Source organism: Budorcas taxicolor, chromosome 9 (assembly GCF_023091745.1).
Source record: "Budorcas taxicolor isolate Tak-1 chromosome 9, Takin1.1, whole genome shotgun sequence".
Classification (NCBI taxonomy): Eukaryota; Metazoa; Chordata; class Mammalia; order Artiodactyla; family Bovidae; genus Budorcas; species Budorcas taxicolor.
The window spans coordinates 68,238,498-68,256,632 of NC_068918.1; the positions used below are offsets into that span (position 1 = coordinate 68,238,498).

Consider the following 18,135-nt stretch of genomic DNA (forward strand, 5'->3'; position numbering starts at 1 on the left):
TATCTGAAATTTTGCCCAAGATATACACTGTCATGAGTAATGTGTTGCCATGAAAGCTTTTGGATTACAAAAATGAACTTTGGGTATTAGAATATTTGATTTACTAGATTTTGGCTCCTCTCCTGCCTGTTCCTCTTGCTAAACATTCAGACTGAGACTTTACTATGATTATCTAATCTTACCCATTCTTGGAAGTTCAGTTGCTGAAAATAAAGAGGAAGGAGACCCTCCTAGATTGTTCTAGTGCATATTTGGCTCTGAGTTAAATGAACATTTAAATCTCTAAGATTTTCAGTTAATGTTGAATTTGGCTGGATACCCTGTGGTTATAACATCTTAAGCCTTTAAAAATACATGGGTTCTCAAATAGCAATATGCTTTTTTCCTGATTTTTTTCCCAACTAGCATTTTGTTATGACTCTCACTGTCTGCATCAAACAAAGTTTATGCAGTTTACAATGCTTACAGCATACGGTTGCCACCTACAAGTACTCTCTGTGCCTTAGCAGACAGCCATGTGCAACACTGAAGAATGATTTCTTGGATGAGTAGTAGAGAATCTTGCTTCTGTCCATTTTTCTACTTTCAAGGTAGGACTGGGTTAGATGTTTTTTCCTCTTCCTCCCTTTCTCTCTTCCTTTTTCCTATCTCCCTCTCTTTTTTTCCTATTTCTCTGTTGCAGCCTCTCTTTACTACAGATACAGTAATTCATGCTGTCAGTATTAGAGGTTCTTATTATGCAATGGTAATGTAATACTCGTGTAGACAACCCCAGGTGTTTCTAGCTTTTGCATCTCCTGAATCTTCACCTATGTTTCAAATCATTTTGAGTAGGAATCCATTTGTCCTTTGCTTTGTACTTCTGGCTGTATAGTATTCATTAAAGCAGAAAATGTGTTAGCTTGTACACCTCATCACTCATATTGAGACCCTGTGTAGGTTTCTGTTTCAGAAGAATAATAGCTTTTACTAAGCCATAATTGAGATGAGGGCTGAGTGTAATTTTCTGCTGCAAAGGAGAGGATTAGAAAGAAGGAGCAGAAGCTTTGAGAATTTAGACCACGAAAGTTACAGCAGGAGGTAGTGGGGAACCCTCTGCAGAGAGTGGTAGACAGTCTCTCAGAAAGGCAACTGATGAGTTGGCAGGGTCAGTTGAATATGGTCTTTTGAGACCTCTAGCTGTGGGGGGGGTGGGGGGGGGGGTGGGGAGGGGGCGGGGGATCAGAGCACAGCCTCTCAAGTCTGAGGGCCCTCAATGCCTCCACCCCCTAGTTCACTTTCCCACTTCCAACTCTTTCCTTGCAGGAAGCTGCCTCACCACATGAGTGGGTTGCAAAGCAATGGGCTGAGTTGTGTAGGAGAAGCAGCTGGAAGAGGTGAGCAGTCCACTGCTGTGATTGTTCCCCCCTTTTTAGGGCCTCTTTTGGCTATCTTTGTGTCCATGCACTCTCTATAGCCTTGCAGTCTAACTCAATTCTGTTCTGTCACTTAATCCGTTGGCTGAATTTATTGACCTACCATTGGGTTACTTATTTTTGCCCAACATTATATGGCCTAATATTTGTGTTCTGAACATATTTCTGATTCACAGAACATTAATCTACTGTAGTCCCAAGTGCAAGTAAGAGTTAATTTTTTTTGATTAGCATCTAAATATTTTGCATGAGAGAAAGCCAAAAAGAGGTAAGAGAAATGTGTATGCAATATTTGTTTGCATACATATATATAAAATATGCATTCATATATGTGCATAGACACATATATGTATATATTCACACATATACATGATAAGCATACATACATATGCATATATTATTATATGTATATAATGTCTAACTGGAAACCGATCATCCATTTAACTTACTGTGGAACTTACTAAAGTCTATGGAAATAAAGCATTACATTTTCAGTATTTATGTAGTGGAAGTCTTTAAACACCAAATCTTACTGTTGATTAAGAAATTGAATTAAGTACCATCTTAATGGCAAATTAATATAGATTTGCTATGCTGTATGTTTTGTTGTCATCTGGGAAAATTATACTATCAACCAATGTTAAACAGAAAAGCTCCAAATCAATTATGAATTGAGAACAAATAGCAAAGGCTGAAGATACTTTACATAATATTTAAAACTGTATTGATTCTAATTAAGCCTCTTCCATTAGACCTCCCTAGCCCGTAATGTCTCCTTCAGGAGGTAATCCCGTTACCATGATGATGGAAAGTCAGGAAGAACAGCCTCCAAAGGCAGAGGAGGCTTAGTCTGCTCCTTCCAGATTGGTGTCAGCCACTTTGGGCAGTGGGGGTCCACCTGAGGCCCCTCCTGGCAGCCCCTCTGCTGCTGGTGGGGGCTGTCCCATGGGCTCACATCCAGACTCCCTAGCTGGCAGGTGTGCTCCCACTGCAGGTGGTGGGGTGGAACATTTGGCGTCCATCACACACAAGACGGTCTCAGCTGGGGGCTCCAGGGCTTGACCGGAAGTCGCTGCCTCAGGCTTCCGGGGCTGCCCGTTCACTTCCATCACCGATAGCGAGGCCTCGGCTGCCGGCTCCTGGGCCTGACCTGAAGCTGCCTCTGGCTTCCAGGGCTGCTTATTGGCCTTCACCACCGGTAGGGAGGGCTTGGCTGGGGCCTTCCGGGTCTGACTGGAAGCTGCTGCCTCTGGCTTCCGGTTCTGCTGATCAGCCGGTGCTGCACCAGGGAGACCATCGCCTTGGGCCTCAGCTCCTGTCTCTGTTCTGAGGGTAGGTTCTGTCTCACTGACTCCCTTGTCCTCAGCCTGAGGATTTGGGGGAGGGAGGGGGATTTCTGAATGGCATGCGGGACTCAAAGGAGCTTGTTCCAGCCCCCTAAGGGCTGTGTCGCAGTCCCCTGGAAGACTGTCGACTTCTGGGTGGATTTCTTTGGCCACGTCAAGGGTTGACTCTGGACAATGCATTATCATGAAGGCCGCCGCGAGATTTTGCACAGCCTTGTGAACGCTGTTGGCTTCCTCTGCGTCAGCCTCTTCATTCACAGAGGTGTTTGGCTCGTCATCAGAGGTGTGCTGACCTTGGTCATCCTTTTCAGGCTTTTTTGCTTCTCTGATTTTTTTATAGAGTTCATTTCTCTCTTCTTGTAAAGCTCGACAGAGGTTCTCTAACCTTCCAATTTTCATCACGAAGCACTCATATTCTTTAGCTCTCAATGCTTTCTGTGATTTAAACACACACACACACAAACAAAACGGTGTGAAAAGTAAAACTGCCAGGTTTTACTGGAGTAAAGTAAAATGCTCTCTGGAGACAATCAAAATCGTTAATCCAGGAATTTGTCTGTTAGGCTCTAACCACAGGGTGGTGGCTGAACAGATACTTGGTCAGGGACATCACTTCTATTTTTGCATTATGTTAGAGACTTCAGTAGAATTTTAATCCACTTTTTTTTTTTTTTTTTTTTTAAAGGAAAGAAAGCAAAGCTTCTTTCTGCTTCGGTCTAAGGTTTCTAAAAATCTTAAAATAGATGCATTTTCTGCTTCTAAGACTTAGAAGGAATAAGCAGAGGCTTGCGGCAGAATGACTGAGATGGACTGGGATTTGGTCAGCAATGCCTTATCTGTCCTATAGATAAACTGCTATATGCTAATCCAGCAACTGTTTGATTTCTGTTTATGAATAATAAGCACATCTCTTTGGAATTGGTTGCAGTTTGGGATGAATCGTTAAAACAGGAATTATATCCAGAGAAAGTAACCACACTCTTTCATGATGCTGCTCAAACTATTAAGTTCTCCTTTTCTCTAGAAATGTTGGTGTGTTGTGCATGGAATCATCTTGCTTCTCCACCCCCCAGCCTCCCCCACCCTTGTGCTTTGTGCTACTCTGTACCTTTTAAGACTTTTTTTTTCACCTGTAAGCCCTGCCTCTCACGTTAAGGGTCATGTATCTTTGCTTTTTATGATCTCAAAACCTCCAGAGCCTGACGTAATATCAGTATTTAAATGCCTGTTGGAGGAATTAAACAATGTACATGCACATCTGTCTGTAAATTAGCACATACCGTGGGTGCTTGGGCTGGTGTTTTCTCTCAGTATGCTTGAATCAGTTAATAAATTTATTCTGCATCTGTTATGTGTCTGGGACTGGGGAAATTCAAAGACAGGTAAAACACTCATCCTGCCTTTGAGGAATTCACAGTCCAGCAGATGTGGTGCTGTCTTGGGCACAGCTTTGGAATCAATAAGTAGGCATGTGACTTAGGGTCACAATGCTCTTTATGAGTCTGGACCCAACTCTAAATTACTTTTGCTCTGATTATTTTTTATTAGAGTATCATATACCACACCCTAGAAAAAAATTAAGCTCTTCAGAGGTCATCATTTGTGCTATTGGGGCATAATTATTTTCTGAGTATAAATGTATTGACAAGGGAAGATGAGCAAAGGGAAAAGCTTCCTCACCTCTTCAATCATGTCCAACAGAGCTTTGTTACAGTTCTCAAACCGAGCTTTCCATGTGGCTGTGTCCTTTTCCAGCTTCTTCATTTTCTTAGTGGTCTACAGAAATTATAGTGTTTTAATGTTAATTCTGAACAGTTAATATATCAGAGAAACTATCAGTTCCATACGTGACATCAAGAAAAAGTCCCTTCATTATTAGGTGCTGAAGCAAGCAAAAATCCAATGTCAAGGAATGAATACTGAGTGGAAAGAGTCATGATACATTTCTGAATCATCTAGGTCAGTGGTGAGCAAACTTATTTGCACCAGAGCCAGTTCAGGAGAAAGAAAACTACTTGGGTCCTTCTTTTTTTGTCATTGTGTCTTCTTTTGTTTAAAAGTAAAAATAACTTTATTGAGTTCCAAGAATAAGCTTTAAATTTAGATTATTTACTGTATTGAATGCAAGACTGTTAATGAGAAAGTTGGCCCAGCTTTTTTGCTATTAAAATGTTGATAATATCTGGGCACATCTGAGAAGTAGCCACAAAAAAGCAACTTTCAGTTTTCTCAGCCTTCTTATTTGTAGAGTGCAGTAGGATTCACAGAATGTGATTACATGCGTTACTCATTTCATCCTTGAGACAGTCCCCCAAGGAAGGTTCTGTTTTCAACTCTATAAATGGGGAAACTAAGGTTCAGAGAGATGGAGTAATGATTCAGGTGAGTTTTCAGAGGAGTAGGGCTGGAGTCATTTCCATTTAATGCAACATATGCAGAGTGCCTTCTGGTGGCTAGGCAGAGGCTGGGTGTAGGGTATACAGAAATAATAAAATGCAGCCTAACTTTTGCAAATCTGAAACTACTCTGCATTCCTGGTTATAGAATCTCTTCTCTGCTTGGATGATGTGAAGGACAGGGCTTGTATTCAGGGACAATTACCCTGGATTAACTACACATGGGCACTGGTTGCTTCATGTCAAAAAGCCTAAGGTTGGGTCTGCTTGGACGCCCAGGCTGTTGGCTTCTGGGCTCTGTAGAGAAGCTACATGAGCCTCCAGTACCTTTTTTTTTTTTTTTTTTTCATCATTTCTTAACTGAGTTAATAGTTTATTAACTTTTTAAGAGCATCAGCCCCTTTAAGAATTTAATGAAATCTATGGAAAGTGGAGGAGAAGGAAATGGCAACCACTCCAGTATTCTTGCCTGGAGAATCCCAGGGACAGGGGAGCCTGGTGGGCTGCCATCTATGGGATCGTGCAGAGTCAGACACGACTGAAGCAACTTAGCAGCAGCAGCAGCAGTGTGGAAAGTGGAAATGAAAAATAGATTCCAAGGGATTAGATCTGATAGATAAGAGTGCCCGAAGAACTATGGATGGAGGTTGGTAACATTGTACAGGAGGCGGTGATCAAAACCATCCCCAAGAAGAAATGCAAAAAGACAAAATGGTTGTCTGACAAGGGCTTACAAATAGCTGAGAAAAGAAGAGAAGCTAAAGGCAAAGGAGAAAAGGAAAGATATACCCATCTGAGTGCAGAGTTTGAAAGCAAGGCGAGATGAGAAAGCCTTCCTCAGTAATCACTGCAAAGAAGTAGAGGAAAACAATAGAATGGGAAAGACTAGAGACCTCTTCAAGAAAATTAGAGACACCAAGGGAGCATTTCATATAAAGATGAGCACAATAAAGGACAGAAATGGTATGGCCCTAACAGAAGCAGAAGATATTAAGAAGAGGTGGCAAGAATACATAGAAGAACTATACGAAAGAGATCTTAATGACTCAGATAGCCGTGACGGTGTGATCACTCACCTAGAGCTAGACATCCTGGAATGTGAAGTCAAGTGGGCCTTAGGAAGCATCACTACAAACAAAGCTAGTGGAGGTGATGGAATTCCAGTTGAGCTATTTCAAATTCTAAAAGATGTTAAAGTGCTGCACTCTATGCCTGCAAATCTGGAAAACTCAGCAGTGGCCACAGGACTGGAAAAGGTCAGTTTTCATTCCAATCCCAAAGAAAGGCAATGCCACTACCTCACAGTTGCACTCATCTCACACTAGCAAAGTGATGCTCAAAATTCTCTAAGCCAGACTTCAACAGTACATGAACCGAGTACTTCCAGATGTTCAGATGGATTTAGAAAACGCAGAGGAACAAGAGATCAAATTGCCAACATCTGTTGGATCATAGAGAAAGCAAGGGAATTCCGGAAGAACGTTATTTTTGCTTTATTGACTATGCTAAAGCCTTTGACTGTGTGGATCACAAATAAACTGTGGAAAATTCTGAAAGAGATGGGCATACCAGACCACCTGACCTGCTTCCTGAGAAATCTGTATGCAGATCAAGAAGTAACAGTTAGAACTGGACATGGAACAACAGACTCGTTCCAAATCGAGGAAGGAGTACATCAAGGCCGTATATTGTCACCTTGCTTATTTAACTTCTGTGCAGAGTACATCATGTGAAATGGCTGGGCTGGATGAAGCACAAGCTGGAATCAAGATTGCTGGGAGACATATCAATAACCTCAGATATGCAGATGACACCCCCTTATGGCAAAAAGTGAAGAGGAACTGAAGAGCCTTTTGATGAAAGTGAAGGAGGAGAGTGAAAAAGCTGGCTTAAAACTCAACATTCAGAAAACAAAGATCATGGCATCTGGTCCTATCACTTCATGACAAATAGATGAGTAAACAATGGAAACAGTGAGAGACTTTATTTTCTTGGGCTCCAAAATCACTACAGATGGTGAGTACAGCCATGAAATTAAGAAACTTGCTCCTTGGAAGAAAAGCTATGACCAACCTAGACAGCATATTAAAAAGCAGAGACATTACTTTGCCAACAAAGGTCCGTCTAGTCAAAGCTATGGTTTTTCCAGTGGTCATATATGGATGTGAGAGTTGGACCATAAAGAAAGCTAGCACTAAGGAATTGATGCTTTTGAACTATGGTGTTGGAGAAGACTCTTGAGTATCCCTTGGACTGCAAGGAGATCAAACCAGTCAATCCTGAAGGAAATCAGTCTTGAATATTCATTGAAAGGACTAATGCTGAAGCTGAAGCTCCAATACTTTGGTCACCTGATGCAGAGAACTGACTCATTAGCAAAGACTCTGATGGTGGGAAAGATTGAAGGCAGGAATACAACAGAGGCTGAGATGGTTTGATGGCATCACTGACTCGGTGGACATGAGTTTGAGCAAGCTCTGGGAGTTGATGATGGACACAGAAGTCTGGCATGCTACAGTCTATGCGGTGGCAAAGAGTCAGACCTGACTGAATGAAGGACCTGAACTGATGGGACTACACCTAAAGAAATGCAGTATGCATATCAATGTTTTTTTTTTTGCTAATTCTACTAAAAGTCTATAAATGAACTTCAGATAAAAATTCTTGCTCTAATATTTAACTAAATCTTAAAACTATTTAATTTTGAAATAATATTTTTATACTCTAATATTTATTCCAAATTAAAACTGTAATCAAAAAAATATTTTTAAAATGGATGAATCCTTTCTGGAGTGAGAAAGTTGTAACTTTTAAGATATGTTGACCTATTAAGTTTGGTTGTGAATGGTGAAATTTATCATATATGTTTGTGAAAAATTTTTTTAAAGAATATTTTCTATACTTAAAAGAGGTTAATGCTAGTGCCTGTTCAGAAAAACAGTTCTGATGCTGATTTTGTTTTGGGAAAACAATGAATTAAATAATTTGAACATTACGTCCAATAATAAAATTAGCAACTTATATTTGTAAAAGGGGACTTCTCTGGTGGCTCAGTGGTAAAGAATCTGCCTGCCAATGCAGGAGACTGGGATTTGATCCCTAGGTCAAGAAGATTCCCTGGAGGAGGAAATGACTACCCACAACAGTATTCTTGCCTGGAAAATCTGTGGACAGAGAAGCTTAGTGGGCTGCAGTTCATGGGGCTGCAAAAGAGTCTGACATCACTTAGCGACTAAAACAGCAACAAACAATACAATTTGTAAAAGACTTTTAAAAAGTTTAAAATCCTTAAAAATACATTAACTTATTTGAACTTCACAATCTTGTGACATAGGCAAGAAAAATAGCATTTTAATAAAGGAGAAGTTAAGTGAATTGTTTACTGCTACTTGATGAGTAAGAGCATGCCCAGAATTTGAATTCAGACTTCTCATTAAAGACTGTCTTAGTTATATCATATTACATATATTCTCTTCTGAGAATATTCTATGAAATGGTATTTTCTACTCTAACATTCTGCTCTTGCATATTTGTATGAAAGTTTTTTTTTAATCATTAGAAGATTTGATATTTTTATTTCAGCATAAACAACATAATATTATATTGCTAGCTCTTTTCTTCTTAAACCTCTCCATGGACTAGCAAAAGAAAATATTCTTCTTCAGGGTGAAAATGTATCCTGGTGTTTTTGGATTCTTCCTGAAATTAACCCGCCAGATATTTAACCAATAAAATACAGCTCAGATCTCATTTGCATGTATAAATGTTTCATTACTTCATGAAATGCACTGAAATATCTTAGCGAGAGAAAAATGAACCCAAAGGAAAATTGCCTGTCAAAATAGAAAATGTCAGTATTTCATGGGAGATAAGCAATACTCACTTTATCCATTTCTTGTTTGAAAGTGGCAAACACCTCATTGCTTTTTGTCAGTGTGCTCTGAAACTCTTCAAACCTTCCAGAGTAGAGAGTAAGCTGTAAACAGGGGAAAGAGTAGATCTGTTTTAGGCCTGCTTTCCTGTTTTAGGAATGCTTCCAAAACAAAACCACCTGTCATTGTTTGTTATTTGAAAAGGAAAATGGTTTAGGAGAATTCTCAATACAATGTTAGTGATATGTTCAATTCTTTTTATTTTGCGATCAGCCTAGGTCAGTGAGTATGACTGAAGTACTTATTTAAAGAAAAATGACACAATAAAATATATCATCACCATTTCATTGTATCATAACTTTTACCAACAAACATTTATTGAGCTCTGACTAAACATTGCAAGGACTGTTATATACAAAAGCATTTAACCTGTATCTGCTGTTTTTGAGGGAATCCCAAAGACAACTTGATTACAGAACAGTGAACACAAAGTACCAGATTAGTTAAGTACTGATCAGGGAATGAGATGAATGTGGCAGGTAATCATATAAGCTACATTTTTGTAGAGAAGGTGAGCCTTGGGCTTGGTCTTGAGGGAAGGGAGAATGAAGACAAATATGGACCAGGTATGGACTAGGGATACTGCCGTTATGTGGTTGTGCCATTATAAGCACATGTCATTTCCCTTTTTGACACTGTGGTTTTGTGTGTTTTTGAATACAGTGTTCTAGCCAATAGCAGTTAAATGTTCCTTTTCAAGGAAATGAGTATATTATACCAATTTTTAATAGAAATTATACCAGTTCATTGGAAGGACTGAAGCTGAAGCTCCAATAGTTTGGCCACCCAATCCAAAGAACCAGCTCATTGGAAAAGACCCTGATGCTGGGGAAGATTGAAGGCAAAAGGAGAAGAAGGCAGCAGAGAATGACGTGGTTAGATAGCATCACTGAGTCAATGGACATGAATTTGAGCAAACTCCTGGAGATAGTGAAGGATAGGGGAGTCTGGCATGCTGCAGTCCATGGGATCACAGAGTCAGACATGACTTAGCAGCTGACCAATGATGACGATGATACCAATTTTAATGGAAATAATGAGGAAGAAGTGCGTTTTTCTAATTTGCACCAAAAAATATCTTATGGATGCAGGTATTGAGAAGAGCCTCTGTACTTCCACATTTCAGGGCTTGTATTTGGGGTAGGAGTAGGGCAAGATTGTATAAATACTTGATTGTTATTGACAGTGATAATAAAATCTTACTTTTGAAAATAATTTTAGGATGGCATGTTTTGAGTGAGTGGAGATTTAATATGGATGATTCTAGTTTACTGACATGGAACTCTTCCGTATTCAAATGAGACTTTGGTACTCTTGAATGTCTGGAATAGCCTGAAGTCCTCAGTTGGGCACCAGCTGACTGGTAGGACCTGTAGGACTATCTTTTCAAAAGCACATAAGAATGATAGTCACAGCCAGTAGGTTGGAGAGTTCCCAGTCTTGGGAATGGGACTTCAGAGGGATTGTGTGGGAAGCAAACAACTCCTAGAACCAAGAAAATTAGCTCATCTAGAATGGTTCATTCTCACATGATTCAGAATAGCAGAGGTTTTACTGCAGGGCTTCCCTTGTGGCTCAGCTGGTAAAGAATTTGCCTGCAATGCGGGAGACCTGGGTTTGATCCCTGGGTTGGGAAGATCCCCTGGAGAAGGGAAAAGGCTACCCACTCCAGTATTCTGGCCTGGAGAATTCCATGGACTATATAGTCCATGGGGTCGCAAAGAGCTGAGCAACTTTCACTTTACTGTAGTACACAAGAACAGTAAAATAACATAAATCCTTTCATAAGAAACAGATTTTCCAAAGAAAAGTTGAAAGAATAGCTCATCAGCATTTTGAAATCAGTCATTAACAGTGTGAATAGGTGATAAATTTGGGGTAACTCTAGTGGCTTAAAAGTTTTCTCATGATTCCTTGCCATACAAGGAATGAAAAAGACTGGGTACAGTGTCATCAGGGAATTCACGGCCAGGAAAGCTTTTAGACAGTTCAAAGGACAACACAGTTAACTCTTGAACAAAGCAGGGGGTTAGGGGCATTGACCCTCCATGAAGTGCAAAATCTGTGTATAATATATAGTCAGCCCTTTGTATTCCCAGTTCCTCATCTCTACAGTTCCCTACCCATAGATTCAACCAATGTCAGATACTGCAGTACTATAGTATTTGCTATTGGAAAAAAAATCCATGCATGATTAGATCTTCACAGTTCAAATGTGTGTTGTTTAAGGGTCAAAACTAACTCATTATGTGCAATGCACTCTTGACATATTCTGTTTAATTTAATAAATTTGTTTCATTTTTTCCACAGACAAGTGGCTAGGATTCACTGAATTGATTTCAGGGTGCATGAATAGGTCAGGTTCCTCAGTTTGAGGATAAGCCCCTGTGGGACTGCCTGCCTGTGGGAACAAACATCCCAGCTGATCTTCACCTATCACAAAATCCATTCATTTGCATCTTGGACCAAGTCTCCTGTTAAATTCTTTTCTTTACTCTCCTCTTTCTTTTCCCAACTTTTCAGTAATTCCATTAGAATTACAGTGGTTGTATAGATACGGTCTCCTGAGCTGATCCTCCCAAACCCTCTCTTGCAGTCCTATAGCTAGCTGCAGGCTGCAGACAAGAGGGGAAGGCGGGGCCGTGTGTGTGATCCATTTCACCTGCGCAACCTTGACAGGGGATTTCCCTGGTGGCTCAGCAGTAAAGAATGCGCCTGCAATGCAGGAGATGCAGGAGACATAGGTGAGATCCCTGGGTCAGGAAGATCCCCTGGAGAAGGGAATGGCAACCTACTCCAGTATTCTTGCCTGGAAAATTCCATGGACAGAGGAGCCTGGTGGGGTACAGTCCATGGGGTCGCAAAGAGTTGGACATGACTGAAGCGACCAAGCATCCATGCATGCATGCAACCTTGACAAGATCAGCGGGAGCAACCACACCCTCCCTGGCCAGCTGTCTTCTTCTCTAGGCTGAGTGTTCTTTTGATGTATAAACTGGATGGATTTTGTTTTCCTCCTCGACGTTTTCTTGTGTCATGGAGAAGACAGATACACCAGAGTTGAGGGATTAGTGTCTCACTTCATCACCACTTTGGCCTTTTTCTAGTGACCCTCAACTTTCTTATCTTTTAAATTGGGTAAAATACACATAACGTTCACTCTCTTAACCATTTTAAGTGTACAGTTCAATGTTGTTAAGTAAATTCACATTGTTGTGCAAATGGATTTCCAGAAATTTTCATCATGCAAAACTGAAACTCTATAACCCATTAAACGATAGCTCTCCATTTCCTCCTTTCCTTCTAGTGATTTTTTTTAAATATTCTGCTTTTCTTACTGTTTGACCTTTTTATCATAGGTGGCAAAATCTATGTGAACTATACTTTTCTCAGGTAACCAACTCTGACACTCTTTACTTATATACTAACTAAAAATGTACACTTCCTGTTTCCTTTATGGATATTTGTTTGGTTGTATTTTCCTTCTCACTTTTATGTTGACATGATGCATGTCTGATGTGTCATATTCCCTCTTTCACTTTGGTATATCAGAGAAGCATGGAAAGAACATCCAGAGGTCATCCTCAGGATTCTTACGAGAGGCAAAAATAGAAACAAACTACTCTAGGGTTAGTAACAACAACTCCTGCTCCAATATTTTACTTTTAAATGGGCTGGGTGACACATGCATTCTTTTAACTGAGCACAAATTTTGATTCTAACAGCACAAGAGAAGACTCTACACATGGACATCACCAGATGGTCAGTACTGAAATCAGATTGATTGTATTTTGCAGTCAAAGATGGAGAAGTTCTATACAGTCAGCAAAAACAAGACTGGGAGCTGACTGTGGCTCAGATCATGAACTACTTATTGCCAAATTCAGACTTAAATTGAAGAAAGTAGGGAAAACCACTAGACCATTCAGGTATGACCTAAATCAAATCCCTTACGATTATACAGTGGAAGTAAGAAGTAGATTCAGGGGGTTAAATTGGATAGACAGAGTGCCTGAAGTACTATGGATGGAGGTTCATGACATTGTACAGGAGGTAGTGATCAAGACCGTCTGCAAGAAAAAGAAATGCAAAAAGACAAAATGGCTGTCTGAGAAGGTCATACAAAGAGCTGAGAAGAGAGGAGAAACTAAAGGCAAAGGAGAAAAGGAAAGATATAACCAGCTGAATGCAGAGTTTGAAAGAATAGTAAGGAGAGATAAGAAAGCCTTCCTCAGTGATCAGTGCAAAGAAATAGAGGAAAACAATAGAGTGGGAAAGGCTAGAGATCTGTTCAAGAAAATTAGAGACATTTCATGTAAAGATGGGCACAATAAAGGACAGAAATGGTAAGGACCTAACAGAAGCAGAAGATATTAAAAGAGGTGGCAAGGATACACAGAAGAACTATACAAAAGAGGTGTTAATGACTCAGAAAGCCATGATGGTGTGATCACTCACTTAGAGCCACACATCCTGGAATGAGAAGTTAAGTGGGCTTTAGAAAGCATCACTGCAAACAAAGCTAGTGGAGCTGATGGAATTCCGTTGAGCTATTTGAAATCCTAAAAGATGATGCTATGAAAGTGCTGCACTCAATATGCCAGCAAATTTGGAAAACTCAGCAGTGGCCACAGGACTGGAAAAGGTCAGTTTTCATTCCAATCCCAAAGAAAGGCAATGCCAGAGAATGCTCAAACTACTGTCACAATTGCATTCATCTCACACACTAGCCAAGTAATGCTCAAAATTCTCCAAGCCAGGCTTCAACAGTACGTGAACTGTGAACTTCCAGATGTTCAAGCTGGTTTTAGAAAAGGCAGACGAACCAGAGATCAAATTGCCAACATCTGCTGGATCATCAAAAAAGCAAAATAATTCCAGAAAAACATCTACTTCTGCTTTATTGACTATGCCAAAGCCTTTGACTGTGTGGTTCACAATAAACTGTGGAAAATTCAAAAGGAGATGGGAATCCCAGACCACCTGACTTGCCTCTTGAGCAGTCGGTATGCAGGTGAAGAAGCAACAGTTAGAACTGGACATGGAACAACAGACTGGTTCCAAATAGGAAAAGGAGTACTTCAAGGCTGTATATTGTCACCCTGCTTATTTAACTTCTATACAGAGTCCTGTATATTGTCATTTGCTTATTTAACTTCTATGCAGAGTACTTATGTGAAATGCTGGGCTGAATGAAGCACGAGCTGGAATTAAGATTGCTGGGAGAAATATCAGTAACCTCAGATATGCAGATGACACCATCCTTATGGCAGAAAGGGAAGAACTAAAGAGCCTCTTAATGAAAGTGAAAGAGGAGAGTGAAAAAATTGACTTAAAACTCAACATTCAGAAAACTAAGATTATGGCATCCAGTCCTATCACTTCATGGCACATAGATGGGGAAACAATGGAAGCAGTGAGAGGCTTTATTTTTTTGGGCTCCAAAATCACTACAGATGGTAAGTGCAGCCATGAAATTAAAAGACATTTGCTCCTTGGAAGAAAAGCTATGACAAACCTAGACAGCATATTAAAAAGCAGACATTACTTTACCAACAAAGGTCTGTCTAGTCAAGGTTATGGTTTTTCCAGTAGTCATGTATGGATGTGAGCATTGGAGTATAAGGAAAGCTGAGCGCCGAAGAATTAATGCTTTTGAACTGTGGTGTTGGAGAAGACTCTTGAGAGTCCCTTGGACAGCAAGGAGATCAAACCAGTCAATCCTGAAGGAAATCAGTCCGGAATATTCATTGGAAGGACAGATGCTGAAGATGAACCTCCAATACTTTGGCCATTTAATGCCAATGACTAATTAGAAAAGACCCTGATGCTCGGAAAGATTGAAGGTGGGAGGAGAAGGGGACAACAGAGGATGAGATGGTTGGATGGCATCACCAACGTGATGGACATGAGTATGAGTAGGCTCCAGGAGTTGGTGATGGACAGGGAAGCCTGGAGTGCTGTAGTCCATGGGGTCACAAAGAGCTGGACGTGACTGAGCAACTGAACTGAACTGACTGAAATTTTAATTACAAACATTCATAGCATATATGAAACATAAAGTTGTCTAGGAATTGTCTTAGCCAACTTAGGTGATTTGGCTTGGGAAGTAATCCAATTATTATTACAGTTGCAGAGAAGTTGCCTCTCATCTTAAATAGATACAGTGAGGTCTTCTGAGATTAAAGACTGTGATTACCTGTCTTTAAGAGTTGACTCACTGATCTTTCCCCTTGGGTAGTATTTTGTGTCTGCAATTCTGTGTTGTGTTGATATTGCTGACTTTCCACATCTACCACCATCTTCAGTCTTATTGATCCAATGAACACTCTGTTTGTAGCCACAGTTGTATTCCATTGATCATCTCTGACATTTACTCTATTGCCTTGGTTTGTATAATTGAAAGCCAGACATCTCTTCCCTAAGTGAGAATCATGCCACAGACTGGCAAGCTATTGTTTTAGGACTGAAAAGTGACTTCCAGCTAGGAAAACACAATCTGTCCTTTACATTGTCTTTGCTCAGACCATAGAGATGGGGACTAAGATGTCTCCCTTCTACTAACCCACTCTCTTTTTTTTGCAGCTTCATGGTTGGTTTTGGCCAAACTTTTTATTTAGTATTCTGTAGTTGCTTAACACACACTTAAATGATCTTATTGGGGAGGGGGAAAGGAGAGGTTCTTGTAGATTCCCAAGGAAATGTCAGAAAGGCAAAATATGGCCAGCATTATCCATTTGCTTTTTTTCTGGGTTTACTGGGCGAATAGCACTTTCCTTACATATATGCATCTGATCTCAGGTTTTTCATACTGAGAACATTTGAGATTTCAGCTTGAAGACACTCTGAAATCCTAAGAGTAGCATACCCTGACCACCCTCTAATAGCTAGCTTGTATATATAGGCAGGAGGATTCATCTCTCCATTTTAGATGACTAGATATTTTGTGTAAGATAAACTGCTTGCCTCATCATTTACTGGGGAAAATCCTATAGGAAGTGGCCTTTAGGGACACTTTTACTTGGAAGATTACACCACTAGTACACATGTCAAGTCTTAACGCACTTAACATTCCATTTGCTTGTTGAAAGCAATGTCATAAAACCAAAGATTAAACATGTTTTACTTTCTTTCCTCACAAGAACATAAAAATTATGGAAGGGGAACTTAACAGGAAATTTTTAAAAAGTAACACAATCTTTCCTTTTAGTAGTCCTTGGGTAGTTATGATAGAACAGGTTCCACTTTTGTTTGTTTCTTTGAACAGGGATTTTGGTCCAAAGTTGTTTGTTTTTAATATCTGCTGCTGCCTCCCCCTCTGTCAGATTGGCTTCCTCCACGGCCACCACCTCTTGGTGCTCCACGGCTTGAACTGCCGTAGGAATCTCGTGGAGGAGGGTACCCCCTTTCCATAGAAGGGGGAAGCCCTCTTTCTTGTCTGCCAACCCAATCACGACCACTTGAGTAGAGATCACTTTGGCTGCTTGAGTAACTGTCTCGACTTCCACCATATCCGTCACGTGAGCTGCTGTAATCATCTTAGCAACTGCTTCCACCATAAGATAGCAGGGGCCCTCATGGAGCACTACGTGAGTTACCATAACTCTCATATGAATCTCTGTAGGAACCTCCACTTGGATGATCTGAATAGTCACGATCACGACCATAGCCATCTCTATCACTATAGCCTCTTGATGGATAGTCATCATGTGAACTAGAATGACCATAATCACGGTAAGTATAATCTCTTGGTGGTGGTGCATAATCTCTTGTATCACGAGAACTTGGGTAATCTCTGCTTGAATAGCTGTCTTTAGTAGAATATCCATCATCTCTTGGGGACAAATAAATATCTCTACGAGAGGGCAAGGGCTCCCTTCGAGGTGGACCTCCGTAACTATCTCTTCCACGTGATACAGGAGCTCTTCCTCCCATTCCACTGCTGCTTCGAACTGGTCCTGAAGGGGCAGATCTTTTAGGAGGAGGACTGCCACTTCGTGGTGGTGGTCCTCTTTTTACCGGAAGTGGTCCCCTGGAAGAACTCATGTTAAAATTCATGGAATAGCCACCATCATCCACGTGCCCTCCATGGGATGGAGGTCCCCTGGTTCCTCCACTTCCTCCTCTTCCTCCTCAAAGGCCTCTGGGAGGGCCTCTGCTTCTTGGAGGCGGAGGTGGTCCACGTCTACCACTTTCAAATGACGGTTTAGTGGCTTGTTCTACCTTGATGGCTTTTCCATCTAAGGACTTTCCATTCATGTCTCTGGCTGCATCCTTAGCATCTGCTGGGCTTTCAGAGGTGACAGAAGCAAATCCTCTAGATTTGTTGGTTTCACGATCTTTCAGAGAACTTCCACTATTCGTCCATATTTGCCAAATACTGCTTCAAGGGCTTTCTCATTGGTTTCTGTATTGAGGCCACTGATAAAGAGCTTTCCTGGGCGAACTGCCTCAACCATTTTCCCCCCCTGGTTAAAATTGGAGAGGTGACGACGGTCTCAAGCTCCTACGAGCTCGCCAACAGCAGCTTCCTAGCAGCTCGGCACGCGGGAGGGCAGCCGACCCTGAGAACGGAAGCTGTAAGGAGCTCGCACTACTGTGCAACGAGCTAACCCACTCTTTTAATTGTCAGACCAAAGGAAGTATTTGAGTGGTTTGCAAAATCATCTGTGATACACTTTGTTTAAGCTGGCTTAAAACCCAACATTCTAAAAACTAAGATCATGGCATCCAATCCCATCACTTCATAGCAAATAGAAGGGGAAAAAGTGGAATCAATGGTAGATTTTATTTTCTTGACTCCAAAATCGCTGCAGATGATGACTCCAGGCATGAAATTAGAGGATGCTTGCTCCTTGGAAGAAAAGCTATGACCAACCTAGACAGCATATTAAAAAGCAGAGACATCACTTTGCTGACAAAGGTCCATCTAGTCAAAGCTATTGTTTTTCCAGTAGTCATGTATGGATATGAGAGTTGGACCATAAAGAAGGCTGCATGCATGCATGCATGTGTGTGAGCTCAGTCGTGTCCAATTCTTTGTGAC

The 18,135-nt window shown here is 40.8% G+C and overlaps 1 protein-coding gene and 1 pseudogene across 1 annotated transcript in view; both read right to left on the reverse strand.

Annotated features, from left to right (window-relative positions):
- Window positions 1-2,113: 2,113 nt before the first annotated feature.
- TXLNB (taxilin beta) overlaps window positions 2,114-18,135 on the reverse strand; it is a 56,602-nt gene continuing 40,580 nt past the window's right edge. The window contains exons 8-10 of the mRNA XM_052646094.1: window positions 9,041-9,133; window positions 4,442-4,537; window positions 2,114-3,196 (exon numbers count right to left, since the gene is read on the reverse strand). Coding sequence (XP_052502054.1) covers window positions 2,261-3,196; window positions 4,442-4,537; window positions 9,041-9,133 — 1,125 coding nt within the window. The 3' untranslated portion in view covers window positions 2,114-2,260. The remainder of the gene's footprint in view (window positions 3,197-4,441; window positions 4,538-9,040; window positions 9,134-18,135) is intronic.
- LOC128053577 (RNA-binding motif protein, X chromosome-like) lies at window positions 16,383-17,952 on the reverse strand (annotated as a pseudogene).